The 19,464-nt window shown below is 40.2% G+C and overlaps 1 protein-coding gene across 1 annotated transcript; it reads left to right on the top strand.

The window, feature by feature from the left end:
• The first annotated feature begins 12,729 nt into the window (after positions 1-12,729).
• Positions 12,730-13,815, top strand: LOC127121868 (uncharacterized). Its single transcript, XM_051052297.1, has one exon. It carries the CDS (start codon positions 12,730-12,732, stop codon positions 13,813-13,815), a length of 1,086 nt encoding a protein of 361 aa, XP_050908254.1.
• The last annotated feature ends 5,649 nt before the right edge of the window (positions 13,816-19,464 follow it).

Raw genomic sequence — 19,464 nt, forward strand, 5'->3', positions numbered from 1 at the left:
ATTTTTCAATACTGGAACAGTGTTAACCGGTTAACACCATGCGTTAACCGGTTAACGCAGGACAACAATACCTCCCCAGGCAAAACGCAACAGTGTTAACCGGTTAACGCTATAGGTTAACCGGTTAACGCAGGCAAAACTCAACATTTTCACAATACATAACAGTGTTAACCGGTTAACACCATGGGTTAACCGGTTAACACAGACGAAACAGCAGTTCCTGCGCTAACACAAGGCAGAATGCAGAGTTTCCGCATTTTTCCGCCGTTGGAGGACTTCCGGACCTCCGACTCTAAATCCGTAAAAGCTATACGCTCAGAATTTCACAATACTCTCAACTACGGATTCAATTTCAGCTTAATTCAACTTATTCATCATAACCTTAAACGACGATAAACCCCAACTTTCCCAATCTCCCTAAATCCCCACAGTCCATCAACAATCCTACTTAAATCATGAAAATGCTCGCATATTATCATTTAATAAGGTTCAGACCCCTTACCTGAGATAATTCGGCAGCTCAACGCTTCCGCTTTTCCGCTCTTCAGCCTTTGCTCTACAGCTTCTCCCTTCTCTGCAGCTTCTTAACTTCCACGTAAAACCCTTCTGTTCCAAATGAGAAACTTTTTCTCTTATCCTAACTTATATATTTTCCAATTATTATTATTCCAAATAATAATAATAATAATAATAATAATACTCATAATAATCCAATTTATTTAATTAAATTAATAAAATAATATTATCAACTTAATTAAATAATTCTTTTACTTTATTTGGGGTGTTACAACTCTCCCCCACTTTAGAAGTTTTCGTCCTCGAAAACATACCTCAAGCAAATAGAGCCGGATACGACTCCTTCATCTGATCTTCACGCTCCCAAGTCAAGCTCTCACCAGCTGGACCTCCCCAAACAACTTTCACCAGAGCAATCTTCTTACCTCTCAGGGTCTTCTCTTCTCGGTCATCTATCCGAATTGGCAACACCTCAACGGTCAAATTATCCCTCACCTGGATATCATCTAACTGAACAACATGCGAAGGATCCGCAATATATTTTCTCAACTGAGATACGTGAAACACATCATGCAGGTTAGAAAGCGACGGCGGTAAAGCTATCCGATACGCCACTTCCCCAACTCTCTTCAAAATCTGATACGGACCCACAAACCTCGGAGTAAGCTTTTTAGACTTTAAAGCTCTACCTACACCTGTCGTCGGAGTAACTCTCAAGAACACATGGTCTCCCTCTTGGAACACAAGTGCCTTTCTCCTATTATCATGATAACTCTTCTGACGACTCTAAGAAATCTTCATTTTCTCTTGAATCATCCTAACCTTTTCAGTCGTCTGTTGCACAATCTCAGGTCCGAGTACAACACTCTCACCTGATTCATACCAACACAATGGAGTTCTACACCTCCTACCATACAATGCTTCATATGGAGCCATACCGATACTAGCATGAAAACTATTATTATAAGTAAACTCCACCAACGGCAAATAACTATCCCAAGAACCACTCTGCTCCAACACACAAGCTCTCAACAAATCCTCCAAGGATTGGATAGTTCTTTCAGTCTGACCATCAGTCTGAGGATGATAAGCTGAACTCAACCTCAACTTAGTCCCCAACGCTTTCTGCAAACTTTCCCAAAATCTAGAAGTAAATCTGGGATCTCTATCAGACACAATACTGGATGGAATACCATGCAGCCTCACTATCTCCTCAATATACAACTCTGCCAACTTCTCTAAAGAGTGATTAATCTTCATCGGCAAGAAATGCGCCGACTTAGTCAATCGATCCACAATCACCCAAATAGAATCATTACCTTTCACCGTCCTCGGCAATCCCGTCACAAAATCCATGGAAATGCTATCCCACTTCCATTCGGGAATCTTCAAAGGTTGCATCATACCTGCCGGTTTCTGATGTTCAATCTTTGACTTCTGACAAGTCAAACAGGCATACACAAACTTAGCAACATCTCTTTTCATACCAGCCCACCAAAACAACTTCTTCAAATCTTGATACATTTTAGTTGCACCTGGATGGATACTCAATCCACTCCTATGGCCCTCTTCAAGAATACTCTTTTTCAATTCAGACACCTCAGGAACACAAACTTTACCTTTGAATCGCAGGATGCCATTCTCATCAATCTCAAAATTACCACCATTACCCTGGTTAACCATAGTAATATGATCAACTAGAGCGACATCAACTTGCTGACCATTCCGAATATCTTCCAGAATTCCACTAGTCAACTTCAGCATACCCAACTTTACACTATCAGCGGAAACTTCACAACCCAAACTCATGTCACGGAACTGTTCAATTAACTCAAGTTCCCGAACCATCATCATAGACATATGTAGAGACTTTCTACTCAGCGCATCTGCAACTACATTAGCCTTACCGGGATGATAACTCAATTCAAAGTCAAAATCCTTCAGTAATTCTAACCACCTCCTCTGTCTCATATTTAACTCTTTCTGATCAAACAGATACTTCAGACTCTTGTGATCACTGAACACTTCGAATCTGGAACCATACAGATAATGCCTCCACATTTTCAACACAAATACAACAGCTGCAAGTTCTAGATCATGCGTAGGATAATTCCTCTCATGAACTCTCAACTGTCTAGAAGCATAAGCTACAACTTTACCATTCTGCATCAAAACACCACCAAGACCCATCAAAGAAGCATCACAATAAACAACGAAGGACTCACCAGGATTAGGCAAGATCAACACTGGAGCACTGGTCAACCGCTTCTTCAACTCAACAAAACTCGCTTCACAAGCTGCATCCCACACATACACTTGACCCTTCTTAGTCAACTGCGTCAACGGCAATGCCAACTTAGAGAAGCCCTCAATAAATCTGCGATAATAACCAGCTAACCCCAGAAAACTGCGTATCTCGGTAGCAGACTTCGGAGTCTCCCACTGTAATATAGCATCCACTTTAGCAGGATCAACAGAAATCCCACCACTCGAAATCACATGGCCAAGGAAACTCACTTCCTTCAACCAGAACTCACATTTAGATAACTTTGCATATAATTTCTTCTCCCTTAACACCTGCAAAACAATTCTCAGATGTCCTGCATGCTCTTCTCCCGTCTTAGAATATATCAATATGTCATCTATGAACACCACAACAAAATTATCAAGGTACGGATGAAATATACGATTCATATATTCCATAAACACACCTGGAGCATTAGACACACCGAACGGCATCACAGTGTATTCATAATGACCATACCTCGTACGGAAAGCAGTCTTCGCAATATCATCTGACTTCACTCGGATCTGATGATAACCCGACCGCAAATCAATCTTACTGAAAACATGAGCTCCAACCAACTGGTCCATCAAATCATCAATCCTCGGCAATGGATACCGATTCTTGATAGTCACCTTATTCAACTGTCGATAATCGACACACAGCCTCATCGTACCTTCTTTCTTCTTCACTAACAATACTGGTGCACCCCAAGGAGAAACACTAGGACGCACAAACTTCTTCTCAAGCAATTCTTCAAGTTGCTTCTTCAATTCAACTAATTCAGTTGCCGACATTCTATAAGGAGACATCGACATTGGACTCGTACCTGGTACTAAGTCAATGGCAAATTCGACTTCACGTTCTGGAGGTAAATCACTTACATCCTCCGGAAACACATCCTGAAATTCACAAACAACGGGCAATTCTACACTCACCACTTTCTTATCCGCTTGCAGAGACGCAAATAAAGCGAATATTTGAGCTTCCTCTTTCACAAAATCCCCCACCTGCCTAGCAGATAGAAATCTTGCCTCATCATTCTCACCAACTTCAGAAAACCGCACCGTCTTACTATAGCAGTTGATAAACACGCCATAGAATTCTAGCCAATTCATTCCCAGAATAATATCAATTTGGTGCAAGGGTAAGCACACCAAATCAACCACGAACTCTCTCTCAAAGATCGTTAAATGACAACCTCGACAGACAACAGAAGTCTTCACAGAACCATTAGCAGGAGTATCTATCACCATACTTCCGCCTAGGGACGACATAATCACACCAATCCTGGTTGCACACTCATATGAAATAAACGAATGAGTAGCACCAGTGTCAACAATAGCAAGCAATTCAACATTATTAATCAAGCAAGTACCTTTAATCAGATTATCTTCTTTAGGAGCTTCAACCCCACTCAGAGTAAACACCCTACCAGTAGTATGAGCTGCAGTAGCCGCCTTCTTCGGTTTCGAGCACTGCGAACTGATATGGCCTTTCTCGCCACAATTAAAACATGTCGGACCAGCATCCTTACATTCCGTAACTCTATGACCAGTCTGACCGCATCGGAAACATCTCAGCACTTTCTTGGTACAGCTATCAGCACGGTGGCCTGGCTCGCCACACTTGAAACATTTACCAGCTATGAAAGATCCTCCCCCACTTGACTTCTTCTCATCTACCACTTTCTGCTTACCTTTACCATTCGGAGATGCATAAGGACTACCACGATCCTTATTCTTCTTCTCACTCAGACTCTTGTAATGAGCAGTCCTAGCCTTGCTATCTTCATCAAATATCCTGCACTTATTAACCAGTGTAGGAAACCTACGAATCTCCTGGTAACCAATGCCTTGTTTGATCTCGGGACGCAACCCGTTCTCAAACTTGACACACTTGGATTCCTCAGCATCAGCATTATTATAATGAGGACAATACTGCACCAGCTCCTCAAACTTCGAAGCGTAATCAGCAACAGACATGTTACCCTGCTTCAGTTCTAGAAATTCCATCTCCTTCTTACATCTCACATCAGCAGGAAAATATTTCTCCAGAAAGGCCGTCTTGAACCTTTCCCAAGTCATCTCAGCACCTGGCACTTCAATTCTCTGGCGAGTGTTATCCCACCAGTTTTCAGCCTCTTCAGATAACATATGCGTACCAAACTGCACCTTCTGTGCTTCAGTACACGTCATCACCCGGAAAATCTTCTCAATTTCCTTCAGCCAAATCTGAGCACCATCTGGATCATAGCGCCCTTTGAATGTAGGAGGGTTATTCTTCAGAAACCTTCCCAAATTCCTAAACTCGTCGACCGGCGGATTCTGCTGTGCCTGCATAGCCTGCGCCATAGCAGCCAAAGCCTCAGCAATCGCACGGTCATTTTCTCCAGCCATACTCTGCATAACACAACCACAACCGTTAAATATTGACAGTGTCATTTACACTAATCGACCAACAGGGAAAACCTCACATTATGACTCGACTGGACTGACCATGCTCTGATACCACTAATGTAACACCCTTCTACCCAAACGACATATTTAATTAATTTATCAGAGTACAACATGTAGAAGAGTTTACATTTCTTACAACATAACAATTATCGCATCACCACATAAAACATATTATTATTTTTATTAAAACTTCGCAGCGGACAACAACATAATTATTATTTTTCATCATATAATAATTCATAAAAATGTATCAACATCATCTCAACAAAACATCTCAACATTTTAGTCCTCATAAACAACGTAAATAAAATGTAATTATCTATCGAATCCCATAACCCCGGTGTCACATGACCAGAGCACTTGACTCGACTCCGTAGAATAACTCTACACTTATTCCTCGAACCTCAACAATAGCTACTCCTCTTTATCTGCACATTGCTCATCATAGATGAACATAAACACATGCAGAAGGGGTGAGAATTACATTATTAAATAATAATATAACGACAGAAATATAAACATAATTATATATTTCACATATGCCAACACAGATCATCATCATTATCATCATAATCGACATACTTATGAACATCAACAAAACAACATATCAAATGCAATGCACATACCCATGCATGACTCAACACGACTCGGTATACCCATTTTGTGACCAACTACAGGATCACCACTCCCAGATTCATCACCATAGAATCCGAGTTCCCCGCAAGGAACCAAGCCTCTCAACAAGCCCGGAGTCAACAACATCATTGGAACTCAGTCCGTTCATCACTAGGCATCGGCCTTTCATGAATGCATGCACACCAAACATGCATCATAATCAACATCGCAACAACAACATCATATGATCATGTTATCTTTATCATTAATAGCATGACATGCAACTCAACAAAACCACAACAACATTACATCTTAACACATGGATTCATCACAATCAACCACAATAGGCCAAATCACAATTTCAACATAAAAATTAGTCATTTTTCAATACTGGAACAGTGTTAACCGGTTAACACCATGCGTTAACCGGTTAACGCAGGACAACAATACCTCCCCAGGCAAAACGCAACAGTGTTAACCGGTTAACGCTATAGGTTAACCGGTTAACGCAGGCAAAACTCAACATTTTCACAATACATAACAGTGTTAACCGGTTAACACCATGGGTTAACCGGTTAACGCAGACGAAACAGCAGTTCCTGCGCTAACACAAGGCAGAATGCAGAGTTTCCGCATTTTTCCGCCGTTGGAGGACTTCCGGACCTCCGACTCTAAATCCGTAAAAGCTATACGCTCAGAATTTCACAATACTCTCAACTACGGATTCAATTTCAGCTTAATTCAACTTATTCATCATAACCTTAAACGACGATAAACCCCAACTTTCCCAATCTCCCTAAATCCCCACAGTCCATCAACAATCCTACTTAAATCATGAAAATGCTCGCATATTATCATTTAATAAGGTTCAGACCCCTTACCTGAGATAATTCGGCAGCTCAACGCTTCCGCTTTTCCGCTCTTCAGCCTTTGCTCTACAGCTTCTCCCTTCTCTGCAGCTTCTCAACTTCCACGTAAAACCCTTCTGTTCCAAATGAGAAACTTTTTCTCTTATCCTAACTTATATATTTTCCAATTATTATTATTCCAAATAATAATAATAATAATAATAATAATACTCATAATAATCCAATTTATTTAATTAAATTAATAAAATAATATTATCAACTTAATTAAATAATTCTTTTACTTTATTTGGGGTGTTACACATTCCGCATTGGACCATCGTCAATGCCACAACAGACCTTGCAACATGCAACATCAATAATCTTGCTGCAATAAACCAGTGCAACCTACAATCAACATGCTTGCAACCTTGTCCACAACCTGCATCAAACGACCATGGACATATCAAAAGCAACACACACGTGAAGAGATTACCATGATCATGCCCCTACTATAAGACCAACAACATAACAAGTCATACCGACAACAAATTCCAAACATTATAAACTTGTAGTAGACACAACCATTTCAATGCAAAGACCTGCATCAAAACCTACCATCAACCATGTCATGGACTTGAATCTGCAACAAACAATAAAAGGCAAGGCACAACCTGCAACAGACAAGCCTAAACAATGGCATGCTCAATCCTGTAGCACCAATGCACAATTCAGCCAATCATTAGTATCAACAATAATCAATTCCAGCCAAAATGAACATGCACACAACACAAACCAATGCGTCATCATCATCAATATCATACCTGGTGCAAATTAATTTCAGCAGGAAATGAAAAATGAAGAGTTAATTCTAACTATTACAAATATCGCCCTTGGTTTCGCAAACGCAATATTGGAAAGGAATATGGGTACCAAAATATCCTCTAACACTCATGTAGCAGAGGCTGGGAAACCTGAACCTGGAGATACCTGAGATAGCCATGTATTGAGTATAAATCCTGAAAATAATAAATAAAATGTATCAATCATACAAGTGGATAACAATCAACAGAATCTTCAAAGGGGCAGAGATAAATGTTTCAATCAACAATGAGAAAGGAAAAAACTTTTAAGTTATCACCTTCTTCCACAGAACTACACAGTCCAATCAAGTCTGGTGGTGTCATTGGGTTATCCCTTTCATCTGCCGACGATGCATTAGAAGACAATAAGCTCCCAAACCTGTACATCACCCTAACACCGCCAGTTGAATCACCATTTTCTGTACGTAAGTTCAGTTAACCGCCAACTCAACCTGCACTTTATTGCCCAATCTGCATTCTGCTTTCTAGATATAGCTAACCGGTTTCAGTAACTAGCTTCCATTGATTTAACCATTAACCTGAGCAAAATCATCAGCAACTGTAGTTGGAATGCTTCTAGAAAGCCGTTGGAGGCCCTTTCCAATATCCACCTAACCTCCAACAGCATGATTCAAAGCCACAACCTGAATCCGCCCTTACTAATTGGTTGGGCAAGCTTCTACTGACAGAATGACACCAGTTATCACAACAGCACTCACACAGGGGCCACGACAGGAAAAGAAGAAATTGAAGAAGAAAAGAAAAGAATCAAAAATAGGAAGAAGAGGAAATCGAAAGCGTATTGGAAGAGGGATAAGAACGGAGACTCACGGCATTTCAGAGTAGAGGGCTTCACTCTTCGTCATTCATCATCACGAATCCTTCAACGAGTAGTTTATGTCGAAATCGATTCACCGCTTCAACCGCGAATCTCATCATGCCTCCAGTGCTTTACTCTTCATCTTCAACAAAATCCTGCAAAGCGTCAAACCGCTCATGAATTTTCACCAAAAAATTTTAAAGCTATGGTTTTTCCGCGTTTGGTGTGAGAGATTGAGAGGTGATAAGAGGTTGAGGTTTAGATTTAGAGCGATTGAGAGAGGATGAGCGATTGGGAGATGACGAGTGAGGTTGAGGGAGAAGGAGATTTTTTCGTGAGGTAGATGATGATTTCTGGGTTTCTGTTACCGTTTCTTTCTCACTCTTTTCTTTTATTTACTTTTTAAAAAAAAAACAAACATTAAAATCATTTAAAACTTAATACGTTTTGTGTTCCCCATTAATTTACTAGCCATTAATCTCTTTTTCTTAAATAGTGTATGTTAATATATTGTTTTTTTGTGTTCCCCATTAATTTACTAGCCATTAATCTCTTAAACCCAACAGCCAGGCGACTAGGGTTACGTTTTGTATTCCTCCATCATTTTAATTAGTGGTCCACTAACAGTAGCCCCTTTCATTTTAATTAATTTGTATTCTAAACTATCTTCAGTTATCCCTGTTCATATATTCAAGTTGTTATTAAGGTATTAAATAACCATAAGTGGCCTAGTGGAGGGAGAGCAGTTTCACTTGCTTTAGTGGGATGGGTTTGATACTTGGGAGTAGCATATCTTCATATTTTTATTTTTATGCTTACTATTTCATGTAAATTTTTTATAACTTCTACTATTTATTTTACTTTTATATTAATTTAATATTTATTTAGTTGTTTATATTTTTAAATGTTTACCTTTTAGATTTAATTAATGGTTGAATTTCCCATATTGTTTTTTATTCGATTAGTCAATTTTTGTGTGTTAGTTAATTTAGTTAGGTTATTGGTACCCATATTCATACTTTTACACATATAAATAATCACTTTGAAATTCGCTAAATTTTCAATTTAAATTTCACTAACTTTCCATAGTTTCGACATTTAATTCCATTTCCTCCCATTAGAATCTAGCATTCTGGTGGGAACTCGATTATATATAAAATTAATTCGATATACATATAAAATTGTAAAATTAATTTTATCCCTATAACAATTTTATTTTTAAACTATCTTTACAACTCAATTAAATTCCTTTTTTAAAACACGAAAGAAGAGGACCATTCGAATCTTGCATTCCGGTGGGAACCCTTGAATAACCCGTCCCGAGCCTCACGTTTTGGATTAATCGTTCATTCTTTTTCCTTCATTCTTAAAGCACTCAATAATTAACTTGGACAAAGAAAAGGACCGTTGGGATCAAGCATTCTGGCGTAACCCTTTGAATAGTTGATTCTCATCAAGTGTTCGTTGTCCAAATAATTTTCTTAAATAATTCAATTGAAAAAGGACCATTGGAATCTAGCATTCCAGTGGAACCCTGAATCTTTTGATCTTAGGGCTTATGCCTCATTCTCAAATATTCGTCTTTCAAACTCAAAAAATACTTATTCCTACCTTAACACTTTTTTCAATAAAGATGGAAATGGAACATGGTGTATACCGTTCACTCCTGAGATTAAGATTCGAGGTGGATGCCTCGCTTATCTTAGCTCTCGCCATCGTCTAAAATTGTCAATCCGGTTTCTTCAAACCCCTTTCTCAATCAAATTCAAAACACTTAATCTTTATTAAACACTTTTTCAATAAAGATGGAAATGGAACATGGTGTATACCGTGCACTCCTGAGACTAGGATTCGAGATGGATATCTCGCTCATCCAAGTTCTCGCCATTACTCAAAAATACATCCAACCAATCAAACTCTTTTTCGCCGCCGTGCGATTAATTAGAAAAACCTTTTTCATAAATGAAAGATACATTGTCTTAAGGTGATGCAAAACAATGTTTCGGCCACGATTGTTGAGTCGAGATAAGTGACGCTTTTCCGAATGTAGATTTGTAAATACATTCGATGTGTGGTATACGTCCACTCCTCATCTGTTTTGGGTAAAACAATGTTTTCGTCGATTAATACAATATAGCTTTCGCTAAAATCGACCAACAAACAAACATTTTTCTATCCAGAACTACGTAAGCCTTGATTTCTCTGTTGAGATACGTAGGAGCAGGATTTGTAAATCTTGTCAGGCCCACTAATAAAAAACTTAGGTTTAGTCCTTCGTCAAAAAATCCAAAAACATTTCTTCTCTCTTCTATTCTTTCTCTCTCTCATTATAACTTAAGAAGACTGACATAAGCTAACATTCAAAACGAAACTAACTAAACGGTTCCCATTGAATACAACGGACGTGAGGGGTGCTAATACCTTCCCCTTGCGTAACCGACTCCCAAACCTTGATATTGGTTGCGATGACCATATCTTATCCTTTCTTTTAGAGGTTTTATCGATATTTCCCCTTTCCCTATTTGGGAATAAATAAAGTTCGATGGCGACTCTGTTCAGTCCATCAATGTGAGCGTGTGATCGCGCTTCGCTTAAAGTCGTATCCCCATTTTTTGAGGTGCGACAGATGGCGACTCTGCTGGGGACTAGAACATCCCTACGTGAGTCAACCCTAGTTTAGTTAGGTTTTTGCATGTGTGTTAGTTGTGTTTGTTTATTTTTCTTCCTTTGTTATATGCTTTCTTTATCTTTGTTTTATCGCATCTTTATATCTGTATATATATCTATGTGTGGGTGTTGGGATTTTGATATCATGAATAAAGCTCTACACCCGAGCTTTGGAAAAAGAAGAGAGAACACATAAGTTAGAATTGGAAGTTGTGTAGTGTTAGTCCCCAAGGGCCACTCCTTGCGTGCCTAGCATGAAGACTCCCCTAGAGTAGACCTGTTTGTAGATCTCGTTATAAGACAGCTAGCATGTTGCATAATGTTGATTCATGAAGGGTCCATGACTCTAGGAGCCCCTCTTAGAACCAGTTCCTGCTTTGGTGGTTGCATAATGTTGAACTCCAAGGGCCTCTCCTTGTTGCACCCAACATGAAAACCCAGCTCAGAAGAGACGTTTCGTCACTCTTGTCATAAAGCGGCTAGCCTGTTGCATGATGTTGATATGATTATGGTCCATGACTCTGGGAACTTTATCAAAAACGTAAAAACTATCATGTGAGTGGGTTTATGGGTAACCAACTTAGAACTATCTATTAAGAAGCCTACCAAATAGGGTGTTTTGAGTTACCTTATCCCAAAACCAAATACCATGCATTCATGATCATTTGCATAACATCATAACACTCATAAAAAATTTTGTTTTCAGGGAATCTTTGAAGACGCAGTTGCTAAGCACAAAATGTTCATAATGGGTTCAGAAAGAAGGAAAGCATTACCATTCAAAGCCAAAATGCCAGATACTGCCAACATATCAAGACTTCTGAATGAACTTCCTACCTGCTTCAGGGTTACTTTGCAAGGAAAGTTTGGCCACATTTTGGATCTTCTCTCAGTGGATGTTCAAACACCAGCCATCACCGCTTTAGCTCAGTTCTATGATCCTCCGCTTCGAAGTTTCTTATTCCAAGACTTTCAGTTGACTCCAACCTTGGAGGAATTCGACCGGCTCTTGGGATTTTCTATGAAAGGAAGGACACCGTATAATAGGATTGGTCAGGTACATGAGGTAGAGATGCTAGCTTTTGCCCTCCACATCCCCATATCTGATGCATTGGCTAATTGGAAGAAAAGGGAGAATCTCTTTGGTTTTTGAAGGGCTTACCTAAAAGAAGAAGCAGAAAGGTTATTTGAGATACATCATTGGGATGCATTGGCAAATATGCTAGCTCTTCTCATATATGGGCTAGTATTGTTCCCAACCCATGAAGGTTTTACAGATTCAACTGCCATAAGTATCTTTTGGGCCGTTTGGAAGGATAAACAAAGTTTGGTTCCTCCACTATTAGCCGACACTTTTCATACTTTGCATACTCAACATCAAAGGAAGAATGGAATGTTGATATGTTGCCTTCCATTGCTCTATAATTGGCTTATCTCATATGTGTTTAAGCCTGATGCTCACATCAGTGAGATGTCCAGTGGGGAGTGGGCAAGAACTTTGGTGTCTTTGTCTAGTAAGGATATCATTTGGTACCGACACAAGCTGAATGTTGAAGAAATCATTATCAGTTGTGGTAGTTTCCCAAACGTGCCACTAATAGGATCTAAAGGTTGCATCAGCTACAACCCCGTGTTAGCTTTGCGATAGTGTGGATACCCCATGCGAGGGAAGCCCGATGATAAAGAGTTAGAAGAGATGGTTTTAAATGATATGGGAACCAATGATCCTTTTCTCCTCCGTAAAATCATTCGATCTTGGGAAAAGGTGCATACCAAAGGAACAGAAATAGTAAAGAAGAATGATGCAGCAAGGGTTCCTTATCAGCAATGGATCTCGGAGAGGATCAAAGTTGTGAAGCTCCCTTTTTCTATAGAGATTCCTCTAAGGTCTACTTCACCAGAACCAGTCCCTGTTTCTCTTGAAGAGGTTGAAGAACTTCGAGCCATGGTAGCTAAACTTGGAAAGGAGAAAGATGGTTTGCAATCTGAACTTTACAAAGAAACTGGGAAAAATATGATTCTCAAAAGGAAGAGTAACCAAAGGAAGGAACTTTTGGAGGAGAGTCGTAAGAAGAACAGAATTGAGCAAGATCTCAAGGAAAGAGTCTTGGAGTGCCTAGATCAGGCTGATAGTGGATTAGGTTCACTCCATGATGAGTTAGCTAAGGCCAAAAGAGATGGACAAGAGTGGAAGCGTTGGTGGGACCTAGCCACTAAGAAAAAGAAGGAGGTAAGGGAGGAGCTTGAAGCCCAAATACAAGAACTGAAGGAGCAACTTCAAAGCTCTGAAGCTGAAGTGGTACGTGAAAGACGTCTTAAGGAACAAGTCCAAAGAACCTCTCAAATATGTCCTAAAGCCTGGGAAGAGAAGTGTGATGAGGTGAATACTAAAAAGGAGCTAGCTAGTTATTGGAAGGAACAATATGAGTCTCTGAAGAGCCAAAGCATGGATTGGCTAAATCATATGAAGCATTTGAATGAGATATTGGATGAGTATGAATGCACCATCAACCTTCTGCAGCCAAGTCTTGATGCCTACCGCACGAAGTTGGCTAACCTCATAGAGTTTTGTAATGTCGTGGCCATAGGCTTACCATGGAAATTAGAAAATGCTCTAGAGGACATGGATGAAAATAACACTCATCATTCGGCTCGTGACCTTGTTTTGCTTTGCGAAAGGATGATGCGAAGGTTCAAAGAAGAATTGAAGGCGCACAAAGAGCGAGTTGCTAAGAGGACTCTTTAAGTTGTTTACTTCGTGTTATTTCCAATTTTTGTATTTGGCTTAATGTTTTGTACCCACTTTGACTGTGTACTTCGTACTTTTTGGCTTCATTGAATGAATGGGTATTGAATTTTTGAATCGGCTTCTGACTATTGTCTTCTGTTCACATTACTTTCAAAGTACGTGCTCAACAACTGCGAAGTTTATAAGAATCCCTAAAAATAAATAAACATAAAACGCATTCATACATACATTCATGCATTCTCCATATAAATAAATAAAAAACTCATTCCGTTTTCTTTATCAATTGTTACGCACTGAGTCCTCAACACCACTACAACACCAGAGCCAGCGCTCGTCAAAGAATGGCGGACCAAGAACAAGAATTGGAGCGAGTAAGCTCAGAACTCGAAGACCTACGAGGAAACATGGGTCAAGTCATGGAGATACTACAGGTCATCAGGGCAAAGTTGGACACCCAAACGACGGTCGTTTCAGAAATCGCCGGTCCCACGATTGAACCCCAACCTGCAAGGACAGTACCAACCACTTGGCCAGCCTATGGTTTACCTCCCGGTTTCACACCTCCAGTTGAAGGCGCCCCTGGTTTTGCACAATCTACTCAGCAGACGGCTCCTCTACCAACTATCAATGAAACTCATTCAGTGGTCCACACGTTTGCACCACCTCTCGTTCGTGCACATGTGCAACCTTACTTTGAGGATCAACAGCATGCTCCAGACTTTTCAGACGAAGATGATGAAAGGCAGGAAGACATAAGAGGGATGAAAGAGAATTTCCATATTCTTGAAAAAAGGTTAAGGGCTATGGAAGGTGACCAAGTTTTTGGTGCTACTGCTAAGGAGATGTGCTTAGTGTCAGGTCTTGTGATTCCTGCAAAGTTCAAGACCCCAGATTTCGATAGGTATGAGGGCCACTCGTGTCCTAAAAGTCACCTTATTATGTACTATCGAAAAATGGCAGCGCACGTAGAGGATGATAAACTTATGATACATTGCTTCCAAGATAGCTCGAGGGGTGCTCCCTCTAAGTGGTACTTAAGCCTTGATCAAAGTAGGATTCGTTGTTTCCAAGACTTATCTGATGCTTTCATCTAACATTATAAGTATAACATGGATATGGCCCCAGATAGGAGGCAATTGCTCAGCATGTCCCAGAAAGATAACGAGTCTTTTAAGGAATATGCACAACATGGAGGGAAGTGGCCTCGCAAGTCGAACCACCCCTTGCTGAGAAGGAGTTAGCAGATTGGTTCATGGATACGGTAAAACCTATGTTCTATGAAAGAATGGTGAGTAGTGTATCTGCAAGCTTCTCTGACCTGGTCGTCGTGGGCATAAAGGTCGAGCTTGGATTGAAGAATGGAAAAATGATAACCACCTCTGAAACATCTGGTAATGGTGCCAAAAAGTTTCCCGGAAGTTTTCAAAGAAAGAAAGAAGGTGAGACAAATGCAGTGTCAACCAGTCAAAGAAGGAGTCATTCATGGAAGAAGCAACATCAATTTGCTCAACAACAACCAACTTATCCAGTGCAGTATGTTCAACAACCGTATGTGGCAGCTGTCACACCAAATTTCAACCAGTCACAAGCTCCTGTCTATCAACCTATTCAACAAGCACCAGTATACCAGCAAGCGCCCGCGCCACCTGCTTATCAACAGCCAAGGGCACAGGCTCCCTGTCCATAGAATCCTCCAAATCCAAATAGGGTACAAAGAGGTAGACTTTCGTTTGCTTCAATCCCTATGACATACACTGAATTGTACCCATCGTTACTACGAAAAGGGTTGGTGACTCCCAGACCTTTGGGTCCTCCACCAAATCCTTTACCTCCATGGTACAATCCAGATGCCCATTGTCCTTTCCATGAGGGTGCCCCTGGACATGATTTAGAGGGATGTTATGCTTTGAAGCATATTGTGCGAGACCTGGTTGAGAAGAAGATTCTTTCATTTTGAGATATCGGACCCAATATAAAAAGTAACCCTCTGCCAGCGCATGGTGATGTTAATGCCATCGAGGATGCTTCCGATGTTTGTATAATCAAAAATGTTGAAGATGTTAAGACCCCGTTGATAGCACTTCATGCCAAATTGGTGGGAGCTAGTTTGGTTAATACACGCCACGACAATTGTGAAGAATGTGTCATTTATCCAAGGGGATGTAAAGTGGTACGAAATGACATTCAGAACTTGATGGATCAAGGTGTTTTACAAATTTGTGGTCCTACAACAAACGAGGAAGTTTCAGTCATTGAACCCGTTTTCAATTTACCAAAACCGTTTGAGATAACTTATCATAGAAAAGATGTTGTTCATCCATCACCCATGGTAGTTTGTATGCCTACCCCCTTTCCTTTTGAAAGCACCAAAGCGGTACCCTGGAAGTATGATATAACTGTGGTAGATGGAGTGGTAGATGAAAAACCCAAAGCTGCTGAAAGTAAGAAAGGTTTGGAGAATGTTGACACCGACATCACTAACATCGCAGGGACGAGCAGGATGACCCGCAGCGGTCGGATTTATACTCCCAATATTAATGTAAACCCTCAAGAACCAACAAGGGAAGTCACAAATGCAAATCCTACCCCAGAACATGGAGGGGCACAGCCGGCTGTGCAAGCAGATGAAGCGAGTGAGTTTCTAAGGATAATAAAGAAATCTGACTACAAGATAGTTGATCAGTTACATCAAACACCATCAAAAATATTTATCTTGTCTTTGCTTCTGAATTCCGAAGCTCATAGGGAGGCTCTATTGAAAGTGCTTGCTCAGGCTCATGTTACCCAATATATAACGGTTGGCCAATTTGATGGGGTGGTCACCAATATCACAGCCTGCAACACTCTAAGTTTCAACAATGAAGAGCTACCCAAGGAAGGGAAGAATCACAATCGCGCCTTACATGTATCCATAAAGTGCCAAGAAGATGCTCTGGCCAAAGTTTTAGTTGACACTGGATCGTCCCTCAATGTTCTACCAAAGAGGGCACTTGCTAAATTGTCTTACCAAGGTTTGGAATTGAAACCTAGTGCACTGGTGGTAAAAGCATTTGATGGTTCTCGAAGGACAGTAGTTGGGGAGGTAGAGCTACCAATCCAGATCGGACCGCATGTATTCCCCATCAATTTCCAAGTCATGGACATAAATCCCGCTTACAGCTGCCTTTTGGGACGTCCATGGATACATGCTGCTGGGGTAGTGACTTCTACTTTGCATCAAAAAATGAAGTTTGTTGTCGATGACAAGCTCGTCATTGTCTCGGGTGAAGAAGATTTTATCATCAGTCAACTCTCCTCTTTCCGTTATATCGAGGCTGATGAGGATGCCTTAGAAACCTCTTTCCAAGCACTCGAAATATCCAATGCCACATTTGAAGAGGTTAAGGACCCTATTGAGAAAACCAGTTTATCGTTCGCTTCTTTGAATAGTGCAAGATCAGCAGTTGAAAGTGGAGGCCTTGCCGGTTAGGGGCAAGTCATCAATGTCAGTGAGAAAAATGATCGTTTTGGTTTGGGGTACAAGCTTTCTGCTAATGGAGGAGCCCTGGTCCCTGCAAAGGACCGTGTGCGGAGCATACAAGAAGTTTTCCTGAGCACGGGATTTATCCATGGAGATCAAGTTGGTGCAGTGGAAGATGACACTGAAGATGGAGAAACATCAAACCTGATATACCGGTGTGAAGCAGCCCTAACAAATTGGGAAGCAGTTGAGATTCCAGAAGTTTTTCCTGTGTCAAAGTAATTGTGTTTTCCTTTGTGTTTTTGAAAATCCTTAGCTCTGCCCAAGGCTAACGGATCATTTGTAGGGCCCCTTTAAATTTCAAAAATCATTATGACAAATAAAGAGCATTTTGTTCAAATTCTTATCATTCATTCATTCGTTTTTCTTTCCTTAAAATGTCAATCCTTTCAACAACTACAAAAATATTTTTATTTCTTTTGCATTTTATTTCCATTTTTCTAAAAAAACCATCATTAAAAAACATGCAGAATAATCAATAAACCAGTTGAATTCGGTGACTGTTAGATGCCCAAAAGTGCTTATTTGAGCTATCAAATATGGGCATCTTTCACTCCATTTCCTTGCTAAAGTGTTCGAAACCACCTTTGTTTTAGATGAATTGCAATACAATGATAAACGATCTTGGTACCTTTGATTTGTGTGTTATTGTGCAGGAATTAGGCATGAAATAATAGAAAATGAAGGCACAAGAAAGTTGGCAAAGGGACCAAAAAAAGGATGCATTCATCAGCTTGCTCGCTAGGCGAGGGCTGTGACGAAGAGCTCGCTAGGCGAGCACCCAACGAGCATCCAGCGAACAGCTCCAGTATTTTACAATAGCAAACATCAACAAACTCGCTAGGCGAGCAGCCAGCGAAGGTGGTAGCGAACACGTCCAGACTTGGTCAAAAGCGCAGCCAGCACTCACTCGCTAGGCGAGCCATTAGCGAGCTCCCAGCGAGCAATTCCAGTAGCAAAACCTCCTAAGCTCGCTGGAGCGAAGGTTGAAGCGTGGGCTTCGCCTAGTGAAGGTTTTGTTCGCCTAGCGAACATGCAAATCTAGCAAAGGATATTTCTTTGGGCGCAGGTGCCTCAGGTGCCTCATTTTGGAGCTCGCTAGGCGAGCCATTCTGATCGCCTAGCGAGCATGACAGCTCAGTAGCAGCACTATAAGTAGCAGGGGCTACTTTTTGGAGCCAGACCTTACACTTCCATACTTTTGTACTTTTTAGATATTTTTTTCCAGCATTGCTCTAGATATACTTTGTGACCTAGAAATCATTTCTCTTCATCTCTTAACAATCTTTGACAAAAAGAAGGTGGATTCCCATCCAATCTTGATTATTCGACTCGAATGTTGATCAACCTTCAACCGAGACTTGTTGTACAAGCTACCATGAAAATGAGTAGCTAAGTTCTTCATTTTGTCAAGGTTAGATGTAGATGGTCATAAGCTTTGTGTGTATATGAGATGATCTTCATTTGTAAACTCTTTAATGATGAATATATGGTGAAAACTTTATTTTATTGAAAACTCTTTGTGTTGGTTTATGATCGAGAGATGTTTACCAACTCTTTACCTAGGTTTTCATCCAATCTTGTTTGTTAGCTAGAGATAGTAATGAATGATTTTGTTCACCATAAGGTTGAACCAAAAAGTTTTCATTTTGATAGATTGTGTTAGAGATAAACAATGGATCAAAATGGGAAAACTCACAATGTGTGTTAGAGATAAACACATTGGGAGGACTTTGTGAAATAGTTTATCATCTAAAGGAGTTTATAAGTTTTGTTGATCGAACATATACATGCAAAGTGATCGTCGAACCCTAACTTTGACAATATTTCTCAAATAGAAAAACCAAAACTTTTACCGCATTTTATTACACTTTTATGCAAGATACTGTGACTCAAACCAAAACCCCCTTGTTACTACGAGTTAAGAATTGAAACAACAGTCGAACGGCGGCGATATCTCACAATCCCTGTGGAGACGATAACAAAAACCCGACACTTAAAATTACAGTCAACAAAATGGCGCCGTTGCCGGGGATTGTGAATTGATATTGCGAGCATCGCAATAGTTGCTTAATTTTTAGCTTTCGAATTTTTGACTTGTGCTTGTAATTTGTTTGGTTTAGTGT

The sequence above is a fragment of the Lathyrus oleraceus genome, chromosome 2, assembly GCF_024323335.1.
Source record: "Lathyrus oleraceus cultivar Zhongwan6 chromosome 2, CAAS_Psat_ZW6_1.0, whole genome shotgun sequence".
NCBI classification, from domain to species: domain Eukaryota; kingdom Viridiplantae; phylum Streptophyta; class Magnoliopsida; order Fabales; family Fabaceae; genus Lathyrus; species Lathyrus oleraceus.